Source organism: Chroicocephalus ridibundus, chromosome 8 (assembly GCF_963924245.1).
Source record: "Chroicocephalus ridibundus chromosome 8, bChrRid1.1, whole genome shotgun sequence".
NCBI classification, from domain to species: Eukaryota; Metazoa; Chordata; class Aves; order Charadriiformes; family Laridae; genus Chroicocephalus; species Chroicocephalus ridibundus.
Window position 1 is genome coordinate 20894992 of NC_086291.1, and position 23999 is coordinate 20918990.

General features: G+C 37.8%; 1 protein-coding gene across 3 annotated transcripts in view; it reads right to left on the reverse strand.

Moving 5' to 3' along the window:
* Window positions 1–23999, reverse strand: part of DPYD (dihydropyrimidine dehydrogenase) — a 365350-nt gene that overhangs the window by 244378 nt on the left and 96973 nt on the right. For all 3 annotated transcript variants that reach the window (XM_063344207.1, XM_063344208.1, XM_063344206.1), the window contains 3 exons: window positions 21452–21539; window positions 9285–9446; window positions 79–275 (listed from right to left, as the gene is read on the reverse strand). In XM_063344207.1, coding sequence (XP_063200277.1) covers window positions 79–275; window positions 9285–9446; window positions 21452–21539 — 447 coding nt within the window. The remainder of the gene's footprint in view (window positions 1–78; window positions 276–9284; window positions 9447–21451; window positions 21540–23999) is intronic.

Below are 23999 nucleotides of genomic sequence, written 5' to 3' on the forward strand. Positions count from 1 at the left end.
CAATTACATTTGCGCAATACTTTTTGCTATGCTTTCTACAATCAATGGAAACAGTGCTTTGTTGTCATTGTTTTTTACCTTAAGCCACCGACATACTCCTGCTTTTCAAATATGGTGATGTTTGAATAGCCCAATCGAGCCAAAAAGGAAGCACAACTTAAACTTGCAGGTCCTGCACCAAGGAGAGCTATCTTCACGTGATAGGCTTCAGGCATATCTTCTAGAGGAGGTAAGGAAGGGTTTCTGATCTGAGGAATATTCATAGCTTTGAACACCTGAAAAGCAATACATTCAACAGGTTACTGACTTTACATTCCCTCCTTAAATTTTGTTATGAATAACATGATGAAAGCATGAAACATGATGACAGTTAGTACTGTCACTTATCATTGATGTATTATTGCAGATCGCTTCATAACATTACAGGTATTCCCAGATGACATGATGTGCATTTGTGAAGGATAGTGTAGTTGCAGGGTTTGGTCCTTCTACGGTTCTTTTTGTCTTAAAAATGTCTGAAGTCAGATCTTTCACTACTGTAAATTTTACAGAGAAGACGGAACCAGATTACCCATAACAGAATAGTAATACAAAGTCAGACAGATGGCAGAGAATTTCCTTCCAAACAATGTTCAGATTATCCTTACTACTAGAAAAGGTTTTTTTGTGAATAATGCAAAGGATTGCAATGCCAGCAAAGAGGCTTTGCTTCTTCAAGAGACATCTTGTGTGATCTTGCATAAATCATAAATGGCTTGACTTTTTAGAGTTGGTAGGTAACCAATCTTAGGTGGTTTTGAGAATTTTTTTTTAGGAACCCTAGTCTTCGGTGCTATATTTTCAAAGGTAACCCACGCTTTAAATGCCTCCTCTTAAATAATTCTAATAGGACTTAGTTCATGTTAGTTACTCATCTCTTTCAGATGTTCTCCATTCTTTAATCAGGTGTCCAAAAGTTGTAGGCATACCTGAAAGTTACTCTGTTCTCCCTATGCCTCAATTCTTCACGTGTAAAATGGTGATGAGCTGCTCCATTCTGTCTTGACTATGATTCTATGACTATTAAAAGTATTTTGGGACACTCTCTGACCGCTATTATGTATAGAACAGAACCCAGCACAATTGGCTCCTAACCTAGTTGCAAAGTCACACAGTTTATTTCATATTTGCATTAAATCAGCTCTTTGCTTAGGCACACAGGTAAGAGGCTAAGGCAGAGATATTCTACATTCATTGAGCTACACTTCGCTGTCCTATGCATTTACATACATTGTAGGGGAAGGAATAGAGTCTCTATCTTGCATATCCTATAAAAGGAAAGAATAGACTCAGCCCTTGCAGGCTACTAAAGATTAGGAGCATGGAAGAACATAGTTACATCTTCGTTTTATTTTAGGAATTAGGGGGAAACTATTTAATCCAAGGAGTGTATCTCTGTAGCAGAGGCACAATATTATACCAACGATACGAGAGTTCATTGCACTGGGATTCTCAGACACTTCAGGGCTGCACCTCAAAAACTACCAGAAGACAACATCGTTCCCTACCTATTTCATGCAGAACTGTGTTCCACAAGTACTAACTAGTCCTCTAAAATATACACATTGTCATTTGTCTTAATAAATATTATATTTAAGCTATTGAACACGTTTACGAACAGTTTTAACTTTCCTTGGAACTCGAGAAGCAAAGGTTTTTCAAGTTAAACTTTGGCAATTCCACTCGTGAATAGAATTTTTAATTTAAATTTTGAATCAATGTTCATTTTCTTCATGCGCACTTGAGCACTCATGCTAGGTAAACCAATGATTAGTTCCTTCCCCCTCTAAAATTTCTGTGTCAAATTCCCCCAGTCTTTGTAAATTGACATAGCATTTTAACAAACTGCAAGAAGCAAGAGACACACAATTGTTTTAAAAAAAGAATCATTTAAACCTGACAATTCATACAATATGGGAAGGTTTAATGTGGTTATTAATGGATTTCACAGGCTGAAAAGCTTATATTGTACCGTGAAACTAGACTGTGATAACCAAAATGCAGTATTTCTAAAATGTGTGCTTTGTTACATTCACACAGAAATGGCTTGAATGATACCAAATTTCCATTAGTCTCATACAATTGTTTTAGAAGGCTACTCAGTAAGACAAATTATATAACTTGCGTATTTAATTTCTATGGTGAGCATTATGAATATGCATATGCTTAATAAATTTATCACTAAATTTACTTTATTGTTAACATAATTATTTTTATATTTATTATTGAATAGCCACACCCTTCAACTAAACGTTATACTAAAGTGCCACGCTACTATAGTGCGGTGTTAAGCTTCAGAAACCAAGCACTCATGCAGGATTATCCTAGTAGTTCAGGCTGAATGGTCAACTTTAATTCTGCCTATTTGCAAACAGGGTGAAACTGTCTTTATGCAGCACAGCCAGCTTGTGCGGTGATATCTTGCCATCTGGAATTCAGTGGCAGTTTTGCATATTAAGGCTGGCAGGGTAACTGTGTGAAAATAGCAAACTGCTTCAATGCATTTCAAAAGATTTTCACTCACCTCATGGTGAAGTTTCCCTACACTGTAATTCACCTAATTAAATATCACTGAATTCTTCTGTACAAACCCTTTGGTGTGCAGAGATGACTACTTTGCAAGCAAGTGTTCAATGCCACGTTACACGCAACTGTCCTCTCCCATTTTAATCTGCTCAGACTGTGGTCAGGATGCAAGTAAAGTTTAATATAATTGCCTTTCTTATCCACCTTCCCTTCAAAAAGATGGTTTCATTTTTGTTTGGATGGAGATTTTCTCTTGTGTTGCAGTCCTTTTTAACCAAGACCCACTCAGGAAAATGAGACCAAATAATGAATTTTAAAGCTGAATCTCTCAGTGGAAAGACTGACATGAAAGACATCAGCCCCACGTCTGTCCTTCCTTCTGGCTCTGTCTCATAGACAAACAAAAGAGATTAGATATATTATTAATAGACATTAGTAACGCTGGGCATTTATTCTTTACCTTTTTATCAGATAGTATGCAATCATCATTACTTCACCATCCAGGGCCCATTCAAACTAAACCCACACAGATTCCATCCACTTCTTAGGCTTCCGTGCCCATCAGGGCCCATAGAAAGGATATACCACTTTACGAAAAAATTATGCAAACTTTGTCCTCAAGTGAGATACAACTTGACCAAACCAAAACAGCCAATCTATTCTGCTAAAGTTCCAACAACCAAAATAAATTCTCTCTTGATTCAATTATTTATAACATATTACAGTTTCCCTATTTGCATTACTTTAGCATGTAAAGGTGTGAGCGCACTTGCCCAATGTTCTCTCCAGTGTGAAATCTGGGGGGTTGTTCTCCCCTGTAAATCAAACATACTTTCACTGCAGTTCCAAAATATTCAGTATGCTCGACAAAGAGCGTAATTCCAGGCTCTGTATGCAAACACAAGTTTGTATTAAGGTTCCACAATATTTCCCACTTAAGCAAACTACGGTGGTTTCAATTGCTGAGCATCTGATTCAAGTTTAATTTTCCTGGAAAGTTTTAGCCAACTCACTTTAGCTGGTTTTCACAATGGAAACAGGGAAAAGCTTATTGTTCTCCTCATGTAATATAATTCTGGTTCTTTTCTTCACCACACGACTCTAGTATTAGCATGTTTTGATGAAAAGATGTGACATTTGGCAGAGAGTGGCAGGTGACTCAGAGAAATGCATTTTGCTAACCTGATGAAAATCATTTTATGGCATAGTAAGCATGATTTAAATGAATCTAAAACATTTAAAACCATTAGAGCAGGTTAGAACTGTTATTCAGAATCATTACCTCAGTTTTTATATAAATTAGAATAAATTAAAGTAACTCACTTCAGTCACTTTTGAGTTTTCTGATCAGAATTTTTCTAAGAGGAATATACTGTAGATACCCTTCTCCACCTATCTGAAGCATTCAAATATGGTCAGACAGTGTTACTCTAATTCACATTCATTTAAAATTATCTTTGGACTATGACAAAGAATGTGTCCAATAAAACAGTAAATAGACTGAAAGTTTAACCTCAATGTCAAAATATAAAAAAGCTTTTCCCTAATTCTATGAAACAAGACAGGATGCTAAAAAGCATACTTGGTAGTCTCCAAGACATACACAGAAGGTCACATTTCTTAAGTAATACGAAATAATGAGGAAAATAGAAGGGGCAGTGGGAAAATTTAATCTTTTAGTAACATCATTTTCAACTTCATAACTAAATCCGTTGTATTCTTGAGGCATAATGCTTGCTTCCATGCTTAAAAGGGGATAGAAATAAGTTTATCAGTCAGGTTTGCCATTAAATATCCTTCACGAAGATGATGAGATACCAAACAGCTACTGACGTAGACATTAGCATCTAGCTTGAATTTATTTTAGTGTGAAACTTATTAGTATATTCTGAATTATTATCAGATTTTGCTAGTGTACAGAAAGAAAAATATCAGCGATGAAATCAGTAACATTTGGGAACTGTGTGTATTAGTTTCACACTTTCCCACTGGTTTCCATGGATATTTATCTGTAGGTTGGTTTACATTAATATGGGGCAGTTCAATATTTAAAGGAGAAGATAATATTCTGCACAGATTTTAATAAAAAATTAAGCAAACTGCATGCACAGTAATCTTCTTCAAGTTGTCAAAATACATGATCACACAATTAATTTCATTTAATTGCAATGGATAGCACAGGATGTACAGGGAGTGTTTTTTCCACAAACATGAGCTAGTTATGAAAACTTGTTGATCCTCCCTCCATAAGTTAACAGCTAAAGTAGCACTGCAAACTTTTATGCAAGTAGATGAGCATTGACAAAATTAGGGCCTAAAGCGTCTCATTAAAGACTTTTCAAACCTACATAATAACTATATGTTAATATTATCCCAGTACTAAGAAAACCCATGGATCTCAGACATTGCAGAGTCTATACCTCAACATTTCATGAATCCCACCACTAAAAAGGACATAGGAACATTAATGTAAATGGCCTTAAAAAACACAAAGAGCGTTTCATGTCTGTCAAACATGCTCTAAAGAAGTTTGTCTAACTTGTCCAAATATCAGCAAGTCTTTCAGCATTGGTCTGAGAAATCAGAAGTCCTCAGATTCATCCCCTGAACTACTATAGAAGGCTACATGACCCCTTTCAGACAGGCCTAAAATTTTATAATGGATTAGTAGAGATTTTAACATGACTTAAAAGAGAAAATAACCTAAAGATGTGTTAAAATAAAAATTCATGCAGACAAATAGAGTTTTCTTTCTGTTTGTCCTGTCGTCTTAAGTTCCCCAGAGCAAACTTCCTCTGATGATGCAGTGCGGCCATCCGAGCTGGCGACGGTGAGGGGCTCAGGCAGACACCCCAAGGCCATCCAACTGCAGGCGCTGCAGCTCCATGAGAACCACCTTCTCCCCCCACCCAGGCTACGACTGACCAGAGCTGTCAATATGCAATTAAAAGAGGGACCCTGAGCCCAAGGGTTCAGCACAGCAATCCCTCTGGGCAGCCGCTGCTTCCTTGCCCGTGGTGGGTTGGTGTTGAAGGGAGGTTCAGCACTCAGAGGGGGACCCTCACCACAGCCCACCTCCCAGACCAGGCGCTCTGCTGAGCTGCCCCTAGGGTAACAGCAGGCTAGCACCTGCAATGCATCTTTTAGGAAAAAAACATATCAAGTTTCCTTTTCCAATTTCTTTCTGCTGCAACAGCAGCCAGAAGATATCTCCAGAGAGGAACAAATCACCAGAACTGTAGCTGGCACAAGAGTCACAGTATTAAATGATCTAGTATTTAAATCTAGTATGCAGTGATTAAAATAATATATTTTCTATTTAGCTTGTGCTGCTCCATTCAGAATGATTAACTAGAAACACAGGAGAACCTTTAGATTCAGTAATGTCTATCCAGAAATGTAAGATTTTGAGGGCTTCTTACTAATACTACAACAGACAATGTAATAGATCACACTTCTTTTTTACTCAAGCTTACAAACTTCTACTTGAGTAACCAGTAATTTTAGTTTATTTTGTGGGACTGACAGTGATATAGCTCATGCCTGCATGTATTGCCACTGCGATCTCAGTATATTTTCACTGAACTTGTGTTCCAAACCCAGAGATGTTTCCTGATTCTAAATACTTGGGCAAAGGAGGCAGATAAAGACATTAATATAATTTTGACCTGTGCAGTCGCAGGTGTAACCTGCGCTTGACACTCATCATTTATAATACTGAGCTTTTACTCCATGTTATTCTCTAGATGCAACAGTTACCGTGGTAACTGCATCCCAGTATACACATTCTACATCACAAATATAAATGGACATTTCCCTTTTTTTTTTCCACTTGAACATTTAATTTTCAAAATACGCATTTTTTCAGACTGGATTACAATTTACTTTGAGAATAAGCCTAACATAGTTACAAAGCTATATGGAAGGGCAGAAGGAAAATTCAGGAGGGGTAAGGTGCCATATCTTTTTTTCTACCGTATGCAAGACAAATATTTCACAATTAGGGAGTTTTATCTGCAGTATGAACAGATGATCAGTCATTGTTCAGAAGCACAAAGGGGCATACGTCATACCCATATATTTTCCATTTTAAACCCACATTCCTGCTTTACTGCAATTTTATCTTTTATCTCAGCTAGCAGTTGTGGCTTTTTGTTATCGCTCGCTCTCCTAATGCATCAAGTTTAAGATCCTCAGACTAATTCCAAGGAAAAAAAGTCTAAAAGTGGCTTTATGCACAATGGAGTTTTCAGTAAATAAGGCCCTGTGGGAAAAACTATTACACAGTGCATGAGAATTACCACGCAGCTCTCATTAAGAGTAACACATGTTGCACACCTAAATTACACAATTTGCTAAGTTACTCATATAGGTAAAGCTTGGAACACACTTCACTTGCGGTATCTGGGCCAATTTTTGTATGAGCAGTAGTACCTTACGATTTTCTTCAGTATTTTAATCTATATGTTTATAATGATTGTTACTTGGAAGCACTCATACCGTTATATTTTTTTTCAACTATACATACTTTCTTAGTAAAATTTAACTGAATGAAAGCTAAAAGAAGTTTTAATTACAAAAGTGACTGCCTGTTATTACTAATTATGAGTACTACGATACATACAAACTCTTTGTTAAACAGCAGTAAATCTAAATGTTATTAACAACTACACTATAAAAATATTAAGGATAATAAAAATTACTGAAATGTTATTTTTGTTAGCGTGCTAAATAGAACTGTATAACAATTTTATTTTGTTCGAACTCTTGACACTAATATCACTTCAAACAAACTTGAAACATTAGGAGCAAAGCCATTCTGAGCTATTCATCCTCTCTGCAGTTTTCCTATCAATCATTGTGCTAGCACTGAGCTTTTTTAATAGATTTCTAAAGATTTTTGAAGAAAAATGACAGATATTTAGCATTATCTATCAAGCTATAATTCTTCTCTATTAATCAAGGCATTAGGGCTAAAAGGAGACACAAATCAAGTTTTAAAAGATATTACTTGCATTTGGTTCCTAAACAGTAATATTTCACCATTGTATTTATCATCTACTTGACAACTGTTTAATCTCTCTTTTTTTTCTTTTTGTTTGTGGGGTTTTTGTCTTTTTAAGAAAAAAAAAAAGTCTTCTGCTTTGCAACAAATATGAAGTTTTTTACATACAAGGAATAAAGGCCATTAGAAGAAAAGCTAATAAAATTGCCTCTTGATCGATAAAACTCAACTGCTGAACATACATGTAGAACAAATACAGTTCAGTGTCTCTAACCTCATCCTGTAAATGAGAACTTTGGTCCAAACTGTACTGATTCTTACGCTTGTATGTTCAAATCTCAAGAAAACTGAAGTGGATAACTACTTAAATGACAGAGGGGAGAGAAGGTTCAACAACAGATCGCAGAAAAGTTTAGCAGTTGCTCCAGAAGGTTTACAAGTCTCCTGGAGAGAAGAAAGGAGAGATACAAACAGGTAAAAAGAGAAGAACTGCAGCAGGTAGGAACGTTTGCTCATCGAATCATGACCCACAGCCATTGAGAAGAGGGTGTGAAATCTATGAATGACAGCAGAGGAAAAAAATTGGCCTTCCAGACATATCATCTGTTACTTCCAGATTGATTCGCATTTCTATTTCGGTCTGTCCTACAAACTTTTTTTTCTCAGGCTTTGTAAAGGTGACTGGAATTTCATCGTATGTTTGTAAATATGATCAGCCAAATGGCTCAAGATACAGAAGAGGGACATGTTCATTAGTTAAGGACTGTATAGAAATGTGCCATCTTCACACGTGCATATGGCTTCTTTTCTACAGCCACAACTTCCTCACTTTTACAGAGACCAAAGTCACAATTTTTACCCAAAGATACTGCAGACAGATCAGATGAAGTGCCAGCTGAGACCATGACTTTCGTACAAATTCTCCATGCCGTCAACGGAAGTTAACAAATGAGCAGTAGCCTTCGTCTTTCTTCAGATGGAAATTGGAGCATTGAAATTATATAGTCACAAATAATGCACGTGCACTTGAACAGAAACCCTTGAGAAGTCTTCCTAACATCAAGCAGCAAGTAACCACCTTTGCTTCAGTAGCCAAAATATACACATACTTTTATGAACTAATACATTTACACATAAGCGCATGTGTGCGCATCTGTATTTATCTAGATAGACGCACATAGACATATATTTCAGGTCAACCTGAAACTACTTATTTACTTAGTTTTGGGAAAACAGTACAGTAAAAAGTCTAAATCACTTGCAGCTTTTCCTTTGCCCTGAAGCCGGTGCAAATGCGCAGTAATTGTGCTATAAAATCTACCCTGTGCCCAGAACAGTTCTACGCCTCCTTACATGCAGCTACAGAGGCAGGTGCGCTTGATGTTTTGCCTTATGCAGCCTACTTCAGTAACATCCACAATTTCACCTGGCTTAGATAAATCTTTCATTATAAAACAAATTGTCTCAACGCCTAGTGTTTCTAAAGAGTCATCTTGTTCACAAATAATGTTCCTTATGTTCCTACAAAGTATTGCATTATGAAAGCATTTCTAAGTTTCTGAATGTGCTGTAAGAAAAAGGATAATTATTCTAACTTCCTACGCCTTTATTTTATTAGTACCAACTTTTTTTTAAACAAATTATTAACAAAGGTAAACACTTAGACAATGCTCATTGGCACATACAAAGAATTTAACACATTTACAAGTCCTACCTCAGTAGCAAACTGCTGCAATCCACCAATATTAATTGGTCCCTCCTCAGTGGCATACAAATTGCAGCCACCAACACAGAGATCTGATGTTGGACACACCATTCCGCATGTCAGGCCAAGTGGATTGTCAGAAAGAATCATTTTGGCAGCTCCATAGTAGTTCTGAAGGAAAAAGAAAAAAAACATAGAAAAAAAAGAAGAAAAAAAAAGAGAGAGTCATATACCAAGGAAGCAAAAATTCAAAAATTCAAGAAAAAATACAAAATACTTCTTCTTTAACTAGATAGTAGAATAAAATATAAATATAAATATGTTAAATAACACTGACATTATTTAAATATACCAACGTGTTATACAGCATTATGTGAAAGGCACTGGAAAGAAAGTCAGCAAAATTGTTGATTATGCAAAAGATAAAACTTTTTTTTTTAGCTTGCAAAATAGTTAAAAGCATCTTCAGTCTAAGGTGGTTGCTGCATTTTTAGTGGCTTAACAAATCTACATTCGGAAAGTACTGTGTCTGCATTATGTACTTCTAAATACTTTCTCCATTTCTAGGTCAATTGGGTGGCAGCTGAGTTGTAACCCTTGTAGGAGGTCTGACCAGGAAGTGTCAGTCAGATTATCAGTTCTTTATGACACAGAGAATGAAAAGCTTATTTTGCACATCTCTGCACACCATCTCTGCGGACATGCCTGTCCTTCACACCAGATCAGTAGTGCCAATTGTCCCAGACCCGTGATGAGAAGAGGAGAAGGTTTCCTATGTAGCTACCTGTAGATATTGCACTGCTGAATTCTTTTTTGAACTGTTTTTCCTCGACCTTATACCGATCAGGGCAAACACTTATTTTCCTGTTTCTCTAAATAGCAAACCAGGCAACTGATTAAAGAAGTTATGTACTATTCACAGTTTCACAGCTTCTCAATATTCAGTGCACGTCTTCAGAAAAGGAACAGTTTCCTGATACATGAGAGCTAGCAAGATTTCTTTCCATAATAAAAATCTAAGGAATGGACATTAGCAAGCTCCCAGTGCCTGACGCATGAGAAAACAAGTTTTTTAGACTGGATAATTTCACTTAAGAAGGAGCATCAAAGGAAATGGCAAGAGTGAACTGAAGTTCCGCATTTACATTACATTTACACTTATGAAACTATGGTGAAATTAAACCAAACTGTTCACATCCTATCTTTTCTTCTGTATAGTCAACATAGAAGTTTACTTAATCATAGATTCCAGTTATTTCGTTTTACCACTCCTCCCACCCACTCTAAAAGCTTCACGAAGGAAAGTCCATGAAGATGGGTTAATACTAGAGTTTCCTTTAAGGGCCAGAAGACAATACAGAACCCCTTCGAATTAGCACATGGCTGAGGTTCCACAAAAGTTTCTTCAGTGAGGAATTAACGCTGGGATCTCATTCCAGCTTTCTCCAAGCTAGCAATAACGAGAGATTAAAAAATATCTCCTTCCTCTTCCACCACCTCTTCCAATATCTAATCTTCAATAATCATCATGAACATGAAACTGTTTTTTTATAACAAGTATCTTTACCTTTCGGTCGCAGGACAGCTGGCTCGGAACAGCCAGAAGATGTAGCGTTCAAACAACACGAAGTACTTGGTCACAGCAGACCCTATGCAATGCCTGTGGCTTACTGTCTGTCAAGTAGGCTAATGTACACACAAGTGTTTATTAAAAGTGAATGCTATGCCACACAGAGCAAGAATCCAGTTACGAATAAAAAGAACAGTGTCAAGATCTGACAATATAACAAACAACGGGTAACAACACGTTGGTTTGGGAAGTTCAAATTCACCAAAGGCATATTAAAAGACTGAGCATAAAATTCTTGAAGTTAAACCAGGTGTTAGAAACACAGCTAGAGATCCCCAAGAGAGTGACAATGTTTAAGAAATGTATTTTTAGACGTAACTGGACCTTTTGCTTACAGATGCTGGTCTACTGCTGCCTGAGCCCCTGCTCATCGCCTGGAAACACAAGCAAGCTACCTGGGTGTACTTTCATAAGATTTTCTTAGACACTATTAAAATCCATTGATATTCTAATCCTGGCTGAAAAGGCAATCCCTTTACACAACTGTTGCAGGAGAACTTTCAACTATTTTGTCTGCAGTGACCGATAACGCACTTTATCATCCCTCAATTCACTTTTATTCCAATGTAAAGAAGTATTAGTTAAACAGAAGTTGTACGTATTAGCAAATATTTTTGCTCTTCCAGATGAATGATACTATTTTGATATGCTAGAGATTGTTAGAGCGGCTAAAAACAGCCAGTGAAGACACTGTAAGTTCAATTCAGCAGCAAAACACAGCAGTCTAGTTATACTGAAGATGACACACAGAATAGTTTGGGTTGGAAGGGACCTTTAAAGGCCATTTGGTCTAACCCACCCCTGCAATCAGCAGGGATATCTTCAACTAGATCAGGTTGCTCAAAGCCCCATCCAACCTGGCCTTTCACCACCCTCATTGTAAAAAAAACTCGTCTTCACATCTAGTCCAAGTCTTCCCTCTTTTAGTTTAAAGCCATTACCCCTTGTCCTATCACAAGCCCTGCTAAAAAGTCTTTCCCCATATTTCTTATAAGCCTCCTTTAGGTACTGAAAGGCCACAATAAGGTCTCCCTGGAGCCTTCTCTTCTCCAGGCTGAACAACCCCAAGTCCCTCAGCCTGTCCTCATAAGAGAGGTGCTCCATCCTTCTGATCATTTTTGTGGTCCTCCACTGAACCTGCTCCCAACAGGTCCTCCTGTGCTGAGGGCTCCAGAGCTGGATGCAGGACTCCAGGTGGGGTCTCGCCAGAGTGGAGTAGAGGGGCAGAATCACCTCCCTTGACCTGATGGCCACGCTTCTTGTGATGCAGCCCAGGATACGGTTAGCCTTCTGGGCTGCGAGTGCATGTTCTCTGCTTACATCGATAACCACGCAGACACCAGAGGTGACATAATCAATGCAGGAGACCCACATCTTTCTGAAGCAGCACTCGCAGACCAGCCTACATACCCTACAGCATCTTAAGTGGCACTAGATGTCTGTTCCCCAGGCAATTACATCTAGCCATTCCTTTTTTCCACCCTAAAGGAATAATTACAAACTAGTAGCGAGGAGTTTTCTCACTAACTCAGACAAAATGGTTTTCGAAGAATTTTTGTTCAGTTTGATATTTCACTACATATGAGAGTTATATTCTCCCTTCCTGTGTTGTCCAGGATTATTATTTATTATTTATCTTCAACTCCGGTTCAATGGAAACAATTACAACAATGTGCATTTCCATTTAAGTAACTTCATTAAGGATTTCCTACATTTTTAGGCTTTACAATTAAAATCGATATACAGCGCTAGTTATTATGCCAAGAATGCAAAACTGTTAAGCTATTCCTTTTTAAAATTAATTTTAATGCATCTCTGTAAAGGATATCCTCACACTTTAGCTATGCCACTACAGGCAGCGTCAACACAGCTGGCACATTTTACATGTTTTGCAAGCTCAAACCAAACTTTGGGCACAGCTATGTATGCTACAGAAAGACAGGGTATGTTAAAGTAGCCAGTGACTTCAGAGACGTGGGACCAGGGTCATTGTGGGTATAGGACTGAGATCATGGCTTATTGAGGGGATATCTAGGGAAACCAGTCTCAGAACATCATGCCAGAGTTTGGTAAAGAGGAGTCTGGGACTGAAGTCCTAATGGGCGTAAGACTAACTGCTGCTGGACTCTTAATTTAGAGGAAACGCAATCGAGTATATGAAGGCAGGGTCCTGCTTTGTGAAGTTTTGAGATATTGCTGTCACGATCATGAGTTGCTGCTGTCCTCTTCAAATAAGAGTAACAAAAGATATATGTGACCATGCGAAATATTAAGACATTAGATAAACTGTATCAAAGAGCATATATCTCCTAGTCTTAACACCTGAAAAAAATTTTAATGACAAATTAAAAGACAGTCACATCCAAAGTCGAAAGTATTCCACTTCTCTTTGGGAGCAGCAGCTCTTCTGCACTAGTGTGCTCCAAGTGTGCTGAAGTGGACACCTCTAAATATGAAAGGGAAGTACACGTTCAATGCTGCCTTGGTTTCCCTGTCTGCCAACAAAAAGTCACCCTGTGACAATTTTACCATTGGTAAACTTAAAACATACTCACAGAAGAGCTGCAGTTCCCTAACTCTCCTCTTCCACCTTCTACAGCACCAGTGTAACCACTGTTCCTATTGCCATCGATATTGTCCACTACCAGTGAAAGGATACAGCCACGTGCTGCTACCATGACTCCGTGCAGTGGCTCGAGAGCAAGCCCACCTGCAGCCTTCCTGATAGCCGGGGCACAGTCCAGCACGGCGACTGGGCTATGGGCAGGACTTCAGGAGCCCGGCTCTGAGTTGCTTCATCTCTTTATCCTTCCATTCTACTTAATCATTTATCCTGCCTTTACTGTGTTGATTTATTAGCTAACATATAAACATGATTAGAAAAAATGTTTTCCAATACTTGACAAAAACTGGCAGGGAAATACAGTATAGTCTAGTAAGTTACACTACGTGGTGTTATACAAACTGTGTTACCAAACTGCAAGCCATTGTGTTGCTACAGTAATAAATGAGAGCTGACAGTATAGGTACTGTAGTCTATGTACAGTATCTTAAATGTTTAGTTACATGAATGCTTTGTGCTTACATAACTTTTTTTTCAAGCTGAAAACGTGTACTAATGATCAATAAATTTACCAGTGACATTAAAGGTAAAATATTCATAGAATATTCACATTTTATAAGCAAATAATGATTGCTTTTATTTCACAAAACCAGGGGTTTGTGACACACACAATAGACATGAGGCTGCACACAAATATAGACACGAGCTGCAGACCTGGCGAGCTGGTAACTACACACCACATGTTGTACACGAGAAAGGATCAGAATTAAAGGGCGGCTGGCCATATTAAAATGACAAAGTTACTCCAGGGCATGGAATGATACAAGCTACCTTAACAGTTTGGAGTAATTTTTTCAGATGCCGAAATAATAAGATGACTCAGATGGCTAGTTTCTTACAGACGTCACAGAGGAAGCAAGTCTAAAACTAGAATGTTTCTGAATTTTTTAATGAGATAAATGTCTGCTCATGCCTTTGTTCATAGAATCTTTTTTCCTGTGCACTTTCATAGAAATAAATTAATCTAACTGGATAGGATGTTTTGCGGTTTCCTACATCAAAACGTCAATAAATACTACATTGCTAACACGGGGAACAAAAACAAGCCTTAAACAGACATCAATAATCAGTGGAAACCAGGCAGAGGAGGATCTCCACATGTATCATTTGGAAGCATTATGTAATTTGCATGCAAATGAGACTGTTTTTTACTTGAAAAAAAAACTATTAAAACACATAGGATCAATACTGAGAGACCAGAAGAAATTGCATTTACTATCAGGAAATGCTTATAGCATCTTTTCTTTCAATTCAGTTCAAGGGCATTTTATATAAATTCATTATGCATCAGGGTGTTTTGATATTGCCGTTTTCTCAAAAACAATGAAGAACATGCATTATTATGCTTTGTGTATTAAAAATGAACACACTGACTTCATCAGGGTTTTGGGACAGAGGAAATACTTTAAAAGAAAAGAAGAAAAAAGCATTAATTCCCTTTTCATCTGGGTTTGGTTTAAAAAAAGGGAGACATAGCAAAAATATGGGAAAATATCACCTCCTCCTTTCCTAGTTCATGTTCTGCAATGGCTTTAAAACTTACTCAAGATGTATTGGATTAAAATATTTTCACATATCGAAGAGCCACTATTTAAAGTACGTTGTTATATAAGTAGCATTTTTCACATTGACACACACCAGTTCAAATATAACAAGAAACGCCCCCAGTCTGTCAGCCCCCCCCAAATATCTTCTGAAGAAGAATGAACAAAACATAACAGCAACTTATCAAATCATACATATTCTATATTATAATGCTGATGATTTTTAATCAATCCAGAAATCTTTCACATCATTTGACTTGTGTCATCATAACAGGACTGTAATTTCACACAGTGTCACTATCTTTTTATGAAAAAGAACGGAAGAAATATCTTGTACTGTCATTTTGTCCTTTGTAGTCTAGAATGTGAGAGATTCCTTAATTGACATAGTGTCATCGCAAAAGTCTATTCTACATAATTACACTATGGCAACTGAAACCAGCTGTCAGCCATTCCATTACACTAAGTACAAACAGACATCTCAAGAAAAGTCACTGTTTCAAGTGCATCAATTTAACACCATTACTACTTTTTCTTTTAGATGTTTTTTTGCATTTAGTGACCTGAAATATACAAAGATTAACAGAGAAAGCTGAACGAAACAGCACTTTCAAAAACCTGGGGCCTCAAAGTAGTACTTAAAGATTAATTGTGATGCATATCTGTATATAATTATTACCAATCAGCTAGCAGCTTTCTGACTTCCACAATCCTTCATTGTATTAACAATATCCCACTTACAGTATTTTACATATGAACTGTGACTCATGATTTTCTACAGTCTTTGCAATGGCATATAGATGTCCTTTGTTAATTTACTCAGAGTTCCTCTGGCACAGAAAAACCATCATTCTGCTTCTCTCACCTGTCATCATCCTATGTCTCTCACCACCCTTTCTCCCTTACAATCTTTTCTTCATTTCATTTTCTCTTAATGATCCCACAGCTTTTTGTCTCCTGCCTTCCTTTGTCTACCCACATTTCCTTCTTTCTCATTTCCACTATATTATCACAAACATTTTTTCCTCTACTCCCTCAATCTCCCTAACTTCAGATTCGCCCTTATCCCTTGGTATCCGTCTCTGTCTTCCAGTTTGTTCCCTTTCCCATTTCTCCCTTGAAAAAACAAATTTCTCTCTTGAAAAAAGCCCACACATTTCCCTTGGTTTCATTTAACCCTAAACATTCTTCTGAAATCCTAAAACTTACGCTTGTGTTCCACAGTTTCCTCTATACTGTTCCTGGCATTCAATTCTCTCTCCCCCATTTCCATGCCGGCATTCTGCACAGTCCAGGGACAACTTTTACCCAGAGGGCAGCATGGCGTTGTTGGTTTGGGTTTTTTTTTGTTTTCTGGTTGTTTTTGTTTGTGGTTGGTTTTTGGTGGTTTTTTTTTTAAATGCTGGCCATGAGAAGGCTTACATCCACCTACAAAATCTCTTAGAAAAAGGCTGACATGTCAGCTCAGACCAGTTTATTATTAAGGGATATGCAACAAGACGGTCTTTCTGAAGAAGGAGAAAACTGTTGAATCATTGTAATACTGCAAGGCTTGAGATAAAAATGTGAGAGCTAGTAACAGAGGGCTGCAGGGACAAAGTATAATTTTTGAGTAACGATAACACAAAATATACTTCTGCACCCCCAATTCTTCATTATAGACTCAAACTATAAAGGCTGAGTCACTCCTTACCCTGTGCCATGTAACACAACTTAATATCCCCACTCCTAAACTGCACCAACAGTTGTTTTTCAATGCGACTACTCATCCATAAAGGTGCCTGATAACAAAAAGCTCCCAGACCATCTCACCGAACATTACAAAGGTAGAGCATGTGAGCAGCTGTTGCTTTCTAAAAGGCAGCTTCCTCTGGCACACACTTCTGCTTAACAGGAGGAAAGCTGGACAGGCTGAGAGCCGCTTCTGGGAAGCTGTAGGATTTTCTGCTGCTGTACAATATTTGCTGCTGCCAGCCCTAAACGATGACAGGTGCTGGCGCTCCATTTTACCAAGTCCTTCTTGCTTTGACATATCAAGACAGGGAAAGGAGGGCATAAAATCCTAAAATCCCTCCTGGTATTCGTTCAGGGGTAGGGAGCCAAAGCTTTCTCCTGCAGCAGCTGAACACATTTTTTTCCTTAATGTTTTTTCTCTTTAAAGAAGGCAATAACTAAGATGGCACTTGTACATTATAAAACAAGGAATATACACTTTACAATGTGAAGGCTGTATTTAAAGAGAGGACAGCTGGAAGTCAGAATACTTGTTTGCCACCGTCTGATGCTTAGAAACAAAAGTAGTAATGTGCACATGGTGAATTTGAAGTCTGGTGGGAGACACAATTGCTAGAGGTCTGTATGAACTGAGAAACACTGACTGGGAAGACACAATAGAATAGATTGTACCTTTATAAAGTGGAGTTATAATCCAGTTTGTATGAAAAAAGAGAATGGAAGTTGTGGCCTAAACTCTACTGAGTCACAGCAGCTAACACAATACAGCCTAAGTGACATCTTTTTTTCTCAAAGAGGCTCAAGGCTCATTGAGTCTGGCAATTCAATTACCCTCTCAACCCAGAAACAACCCCTCCTCCCCCGTCCCTCTTCTACTCCTGAGCTCAGGTCCAACGGCAGAACAGCCGGAACAGACACATTGTACACGGCCTGTAACTATCTAAAAAGCCTCAGGCTTAAGAGAACAAGAATCCCTGACCTTTTATGATTGCTATAGCAGTTTTCCAACAAAACAAACTGCATACAATAGAGCTCTTAAATACCTGAACAAAGTAATTCATTTTCAGTACACCGCTGTCTAAATACTCTATATTAATAATGAATCATGTTTAAATAAATACCTGCGTGTAATACTGCTTACTGCTTACACGGGGATGAGGACAAGGAATTTCTTGAAATGAATCTCCTCCAAACAAGTACAAGGATAACCTGCTGAAGGGAGTTTCTAAGTGACTGATGAAGAAAGATTCAGAAGCAGGAGAGGGACTTCAATAATCCTAGAAAGAGTACCCCGTTTTCCTGGATTTATTGACCTCAAATACCTGAATGTTCTATGCTTCACTTACTTATTTTGTCTAGAAGCTACCAGATATATTTATAAGCTTTTGGATTAAAAAGGAAAGTTTATTTACAAGGTGAAAACAGCAAAAAAGATTTATCATTTTGAAAAGTATTTTCAAGGACATGTAAAATATTCTTGATCATGTGAGATAAATACTTTTATGACAATAATACAAAAATATTCAGCAAGCAAATTGCTGAATCATATCCAAATGATTTTTCAATAGAAGTTTAGAAAAATGAATAATAAAGTGAAAAATTACTTACTGGTTCCATTAAAAAGTTTCAAAATTGTAAGTCAGAAGTTCGAGTGTGGTTTTCAAAAGCACACCATTCTTGTTTTCTGTCTGGTTTAAAATCATATGGTGTAGGTACCTCCATCACCCCCGCAGCAGAATGAAAGAGGGGAGCGGACACTGCAGGAGCAGCCATGGTAGTGCGCCCTCACACAGATTCTGCCAGGGTCGTGACTTCAGGTGAATCATTTCAACTTTTAGTACCCCTCTCTCAACTTCCACCCTGTTCTATTGCTTGCTTGGCAGAAAGAAAGGAGTTTCAAAGTGCAGTAGCGTAAGAACAGTAGCACATACCTATACCTAGAAAAAAATCCTATTAATAAAGGAAACCAGAAGAATTACTGTTACTTTTTCTGAAGAACAGATTTTGTAATAATAGAAATATTTTCTAGCAAAGGCACCAGAAACAAATACAAGAGGGAAATTCAGCTTAACAGACCATAGGCATCAAGCCAAGGTTGGGTTCCCTCTATGCACTGTTCATTTCCGTGAAAAGTCGCTTGGTACATGAATTACAGGAGGCACAGCAAATGGAGGCCACAAATATGCAGGACTTCCTAGCCTTGTTTCTCAGCCCATGACTTCAGCTATTTACTAAGCATATCTGGTTGTGAGTTTTTCTCACTTCTAGCTTTTTGGGTTTGTTTTTGGTTTTTTTTTGAGGTAAAACTCACATAAACACACTTGGAACTGGATTTCACAGAAGCAGCACTGATTTTAGGCTTGCAATTTCCCATCCCAACATCTTGGCTAGCAGAAACCAACTACCTGCCTTTTTAAAACTTCCTGTGTGTGAATGTTTCCTGCTGTCCATGCAATTATCAGGCATCAACATGAGGTAAAAGCAGTTACCAAAACAGCTGTATACCTTTTACAAAAAATAGTTTCAGAGTGGATACAGAAACTATAGATAGATACAGATGGGGTCCAAAAAGAAAGGCTATAAGTACATTTCAGTAATCTAAGATACGTAGGTTTTTCCATAAAGAATGTTAAATCTCCTGAGAGTTGTATAGTACAATTCTTTTCTCAAGCAGAATTTCCTGATAAAACAGCATGCGATCAGGTCACCTGCTCAGGGCAAAACCAGAGTCTTAGCTAGCGTCTGCAGCTTCCAAGATGATTTAAAAGAGTTATTGTCAAACAGCCAAAACTCTATAGGGTTGATCCACCTCAGTGACCATCTGATGCTTAAATCTGGCCCTATTAAAATCTGTAAGAGTGTACCCGTTGGCTTCAGCACGGAAAAGACTTCACTTTACACCTTTCAGGCAGTTTTCTAATATAATTCCAGTATAGCTTTGCCAAAATACAACTGTCAAAGCTCTGCAGTCACCCCACCTTGATTTTCTCTGCTCTGTAATGGATTCACAGAATTCAGAATGAATCAACTGTTAAAATGATGTACGCTTTCTGCCAAGTCACAAAGAGGCATCGTATTTCTGAGGCTATCAGTCTAAAAGACCCACCAAATTTTTTGTTCCAGGATGCTGCTGGTGTTACTACTTCTTCTGACATCTTCTCTTGCAGTCTTCAGTCCATCTTCCCTGCTTCCTTATTCCCAGCTTTTACGTGTTGATAATCAGGGCTTTTTTCTTTCCTCAACAACACATCACGCTACCCTACCCAAAGCAGTAGCATAACTATTCCTTAATAAGGAAACACCATCCCGGTAAAATACTTTCCTAAACAAACCGCAGCAAAACAATGAGATGGAGACTAGCAGTTTCATTACTGCCTTGTATCTTCTCTGTTCAGTTTACCTGCTTCACGATGCCTGGAAGAGGTAATAAGCAGCAATATACCGCATACTATACTATGGTTGCAAACAGATGCCTACATTCATGAAAACAAATGCTGCACTAACAGGGTACAGATTATATAAGAAAACTGTCTATATGCAGATGCTGGGCATAATGCCAATTACTGTAAATCACATCAACACGTAGTTATGTTATAATTGATACATGTATCTTAATATTTCCTCTTATCCTAATGTTTCTTGTTATGGTGCAGAACCTACCAGTAGTGAAAGCAACGTGGCTGTTAACTGGCCCACGGCACTGCTGGTGTTGCCCACTTCACTCCAGCTTTACCTGTGTTGGCCCTTTCAGCTGCGTCTAACAGCAAGGCATGTAAGAGCATAAAATGCGGCCAGAAAATCTTTGTAGCACCCCCAGTAGATTATGAGTCTAGTTGGGCTCATACAGACAAATAAATCACATGGCAGCTAATAATTCCACAGATGGGAAGTAAGTTTTAAAAGGTATGGGGCAATCAATATCCAGTCATCTTTAGGCTACCCCAGACAGCCTAATTAATCTTGCAATATCAACTTTGCAGTCATCTTTATTTATTTCTGACTGTTAAAAGTCATTTGTAAACCACAAATCAGAATAATGTTCTTAAGATTTCATTATGATTATAGTATAATAGCCTACTAAGAATGGAAAAGGTACAGTACCTCCAAAGAGGGATTTCAATTTATTCCTGTAGTATTTTATTAATAGTCTAAGTGAACGACTACAGTTGCATTAACCAGAGCCTCTTACTATAAACTACGAGAAAATATTCCTTGAGATGACCACCTTCATGCCAAATTTCTGCCCAAAGCAAATTTAAACTACAATTACTTCTTGAAAAGAAAAAAAATTATCTTTAATGAAAAAAAGGTTTGTAACTGTAAAACCTCAGGTAGCAGCAAAGTTAAACAATTACATTGTCATGCTCAGTTTTGTGAATATCCGTATATTTGAAAACCATCAAAACCAAAAACTTTATAGAAAAAGTGACATGAAGAAATAGATTTGCACTATCTATACAGGCACTGAACAGCAGCAAAAATAATTAAACATTAGGTGACTGTTGAACTTCAAAAGCACCTATTGTAAACACTGTTTTTTTTAACACTTTACAAAGACAAACCTTGAAATGCAATCTCGCAAACAGAACTGCAGGTAACTGCTGTTATCTGCTTCCATGTACTACTGCAAGCCTGATTTTTTTACCTTGTTTGCAATACTTGTGATGAATGACTTGATGTCCAGATTAGTTGGGCAACTCTTCTGACACGGGGCATCTGCACACTTTAAGCACCTGCAGGAATAAAAGAAAATGTGTCAAGGAGACATGGAATACAAATGCTGCTAACAGCATAAGGTTTTCAAGTTAACATGGTAGAAGATAAGCCACAAAGGAATAATACAGAGCATTTTCATAAAATTTCTATTTAAAACCTCAAAGCACTACATGATCATTATTGACTTGTATTCAACACTGATGGTTTATATTCTGTTGACTTCACTTAGCAGGGTGCAGTTACAAACATATGGACTACACATGTCTAAGTATCAGAAAACAATGTCTAATTACACAGAAGTAATTTTTTTCCTGGAATCCAAGATTGCTAAACTTCTGACCGTTTCATTTTTATAATTGAAAAACATCTGTGCTGTGAATCTGAATTTATTAACGAAGTTCTGGAAGTGTCACTGTGGATTAGATTTTGGATGTTGGACAATCAGACATACAAAAGCAACAGTATTTCCACAGAGGAAGGAATTATTTTGTACTGTATGTGCCAAAGAACAAGAATGGCTAATGAATTTTCAAGTCACTTTTCCATGAGTTTCCTGTGATATGTCTGTGACCTCTGAAAACAATTCAGTAGTCTTATGTGTACGCCCAACTGAAATCCCTAAGACCCTCCTCTTGTCATCTCTAACAACAAAACCTAACCGTGTATTAAAATATACTAAAAGTAGCAAAGATTTTATGTCTGCTCTTGCATAGTCATCCATGAGGATGTACTGGTCTGGTTACTTGCACAAGTCCCGTCTAAGGATTACCTCAGGGTAATCTATGCAATTTGCAGTAAGCAAACCTAACAAAAAAGGTAAAAGACAGCTGAAGAAGTAAAACAGTTCTCTATTAAACACAAAGGTATTTGTACACACTTTTGGTTTTACATATAAATGATTATCATAGGTCAAATGCCACACTACTAATTATCTCAGAATTCATTAAGTTATTCCAGATGCTTTTTGAATATTGTTTTACTAACATACAGAATTTATGTAAATTATGGGTTTAATGATCTACGGAAAATGAAATAAAATTTGTTTTCTATGTGTTACCTAAGCACAACTACTTCTATAAATTCCACAAGTCCACTTTAATTATTGTTACTTAGTGATAGACAATAACAGCATGGAACCAGCTGGGACAGAATCTTTTCAAACACAGAAAAGCTGCAAGAGGCCTACGGACTACACGCACAAAGAAATGAAGAGCACATTAAAAGGAATGAAATGCTTGAAATACTTTGAGTGAAAAACTGGCCTGACTTTGTCAATCACACGCATTGCTTTTGTTTTCTTTTTTTTTTTTTTTTTCAATTAATGGTGGAGTAAGAGAGAAGGCAAAGCCAGTTAAGTAAAAGATTAATTAGTCTCTCATCCTCCTATTCATTATCATCTAGCTGGGTATTACAGACACCGTGGCACCAGCAAAATTTGAAAGCACATGAGGAAGCGGCTGTTTGGATTTTCTCACTGAACTAGTCATGGGGAAAAGGTCCTAGAGGAAATATTTAAAGGAAAACAGGTCTCCCAGGCTGCAAAAGCTGAGAAAACTGATAAAGCCAAATCCAGGTTGAACACCGTGGTGGGTTACCAGTTCAACTAGTGAGGATGTCAGAGGGCTCTGGCAGAGGAGCACCGGCAGGTTTAGCTGTAGCAGTTAAATCCACCGCGGCCCAGCACGACCCACTGACAGGCACATGTTATAAATGCCTTAACAAGCAAAGGCAGGCCAGTGGGGACCTCAAAGGGTTGATGTGGCCAAAGCACCGAGTCAAGAGGATGCTCTTAGCATTCCAAGCAGATTGAAAGACAGCAAAGTTTTAGTACTAGAAGCCAGAAAAAAAAAAAGGAGATTCATTCGACAAAATACACCACTATAAGAGCTCAGATGATCATTTCGCCTGCGCAGGCAGTAAGGAAATAATAGAAGTGGGAAATCGCATTTTAAAAAAGGCAAAAATTTCATTATGACTTTTTGCTCTTCTGTATCTGAGACCAAAAGAATTGCACTTAACGTAAAATACATTTTTGTGGATTATATATAGAACAATCTCATGTCAAAACTGACTAGAATGGCATCTAGCAGGATAAGCAGCATACAGATTACCCATCGTGGCTGGCAAGCATCTTTCCCAAATTATTTCTCTTTTGATTTTTGAGCTGGTTCACAAATAACAGCTGTTGAAAATGTCAGCTATTGGGGGGGCGGGTAACGCAAACTCGAATGTGAGCTTTGGGGAGGAGGGAGGGTGCCATGAATATGCCAGTCCAGACTTTCTCTTATAATAATACCATCTTCTGATTCTCTGAGCACTCTGCAGAGTAAAGTGCACCCGGCTGCCATTAATCCCACTTATCACCCTGACAGCTCAGTAATTACACTCTCGCTATAGCTAGGTACTGTAGTCCTAATAAAACATCAAGCACTGTGCAGAATGCATGCTGGTGAGGTGTTTTATTAAACTTGGGGGGT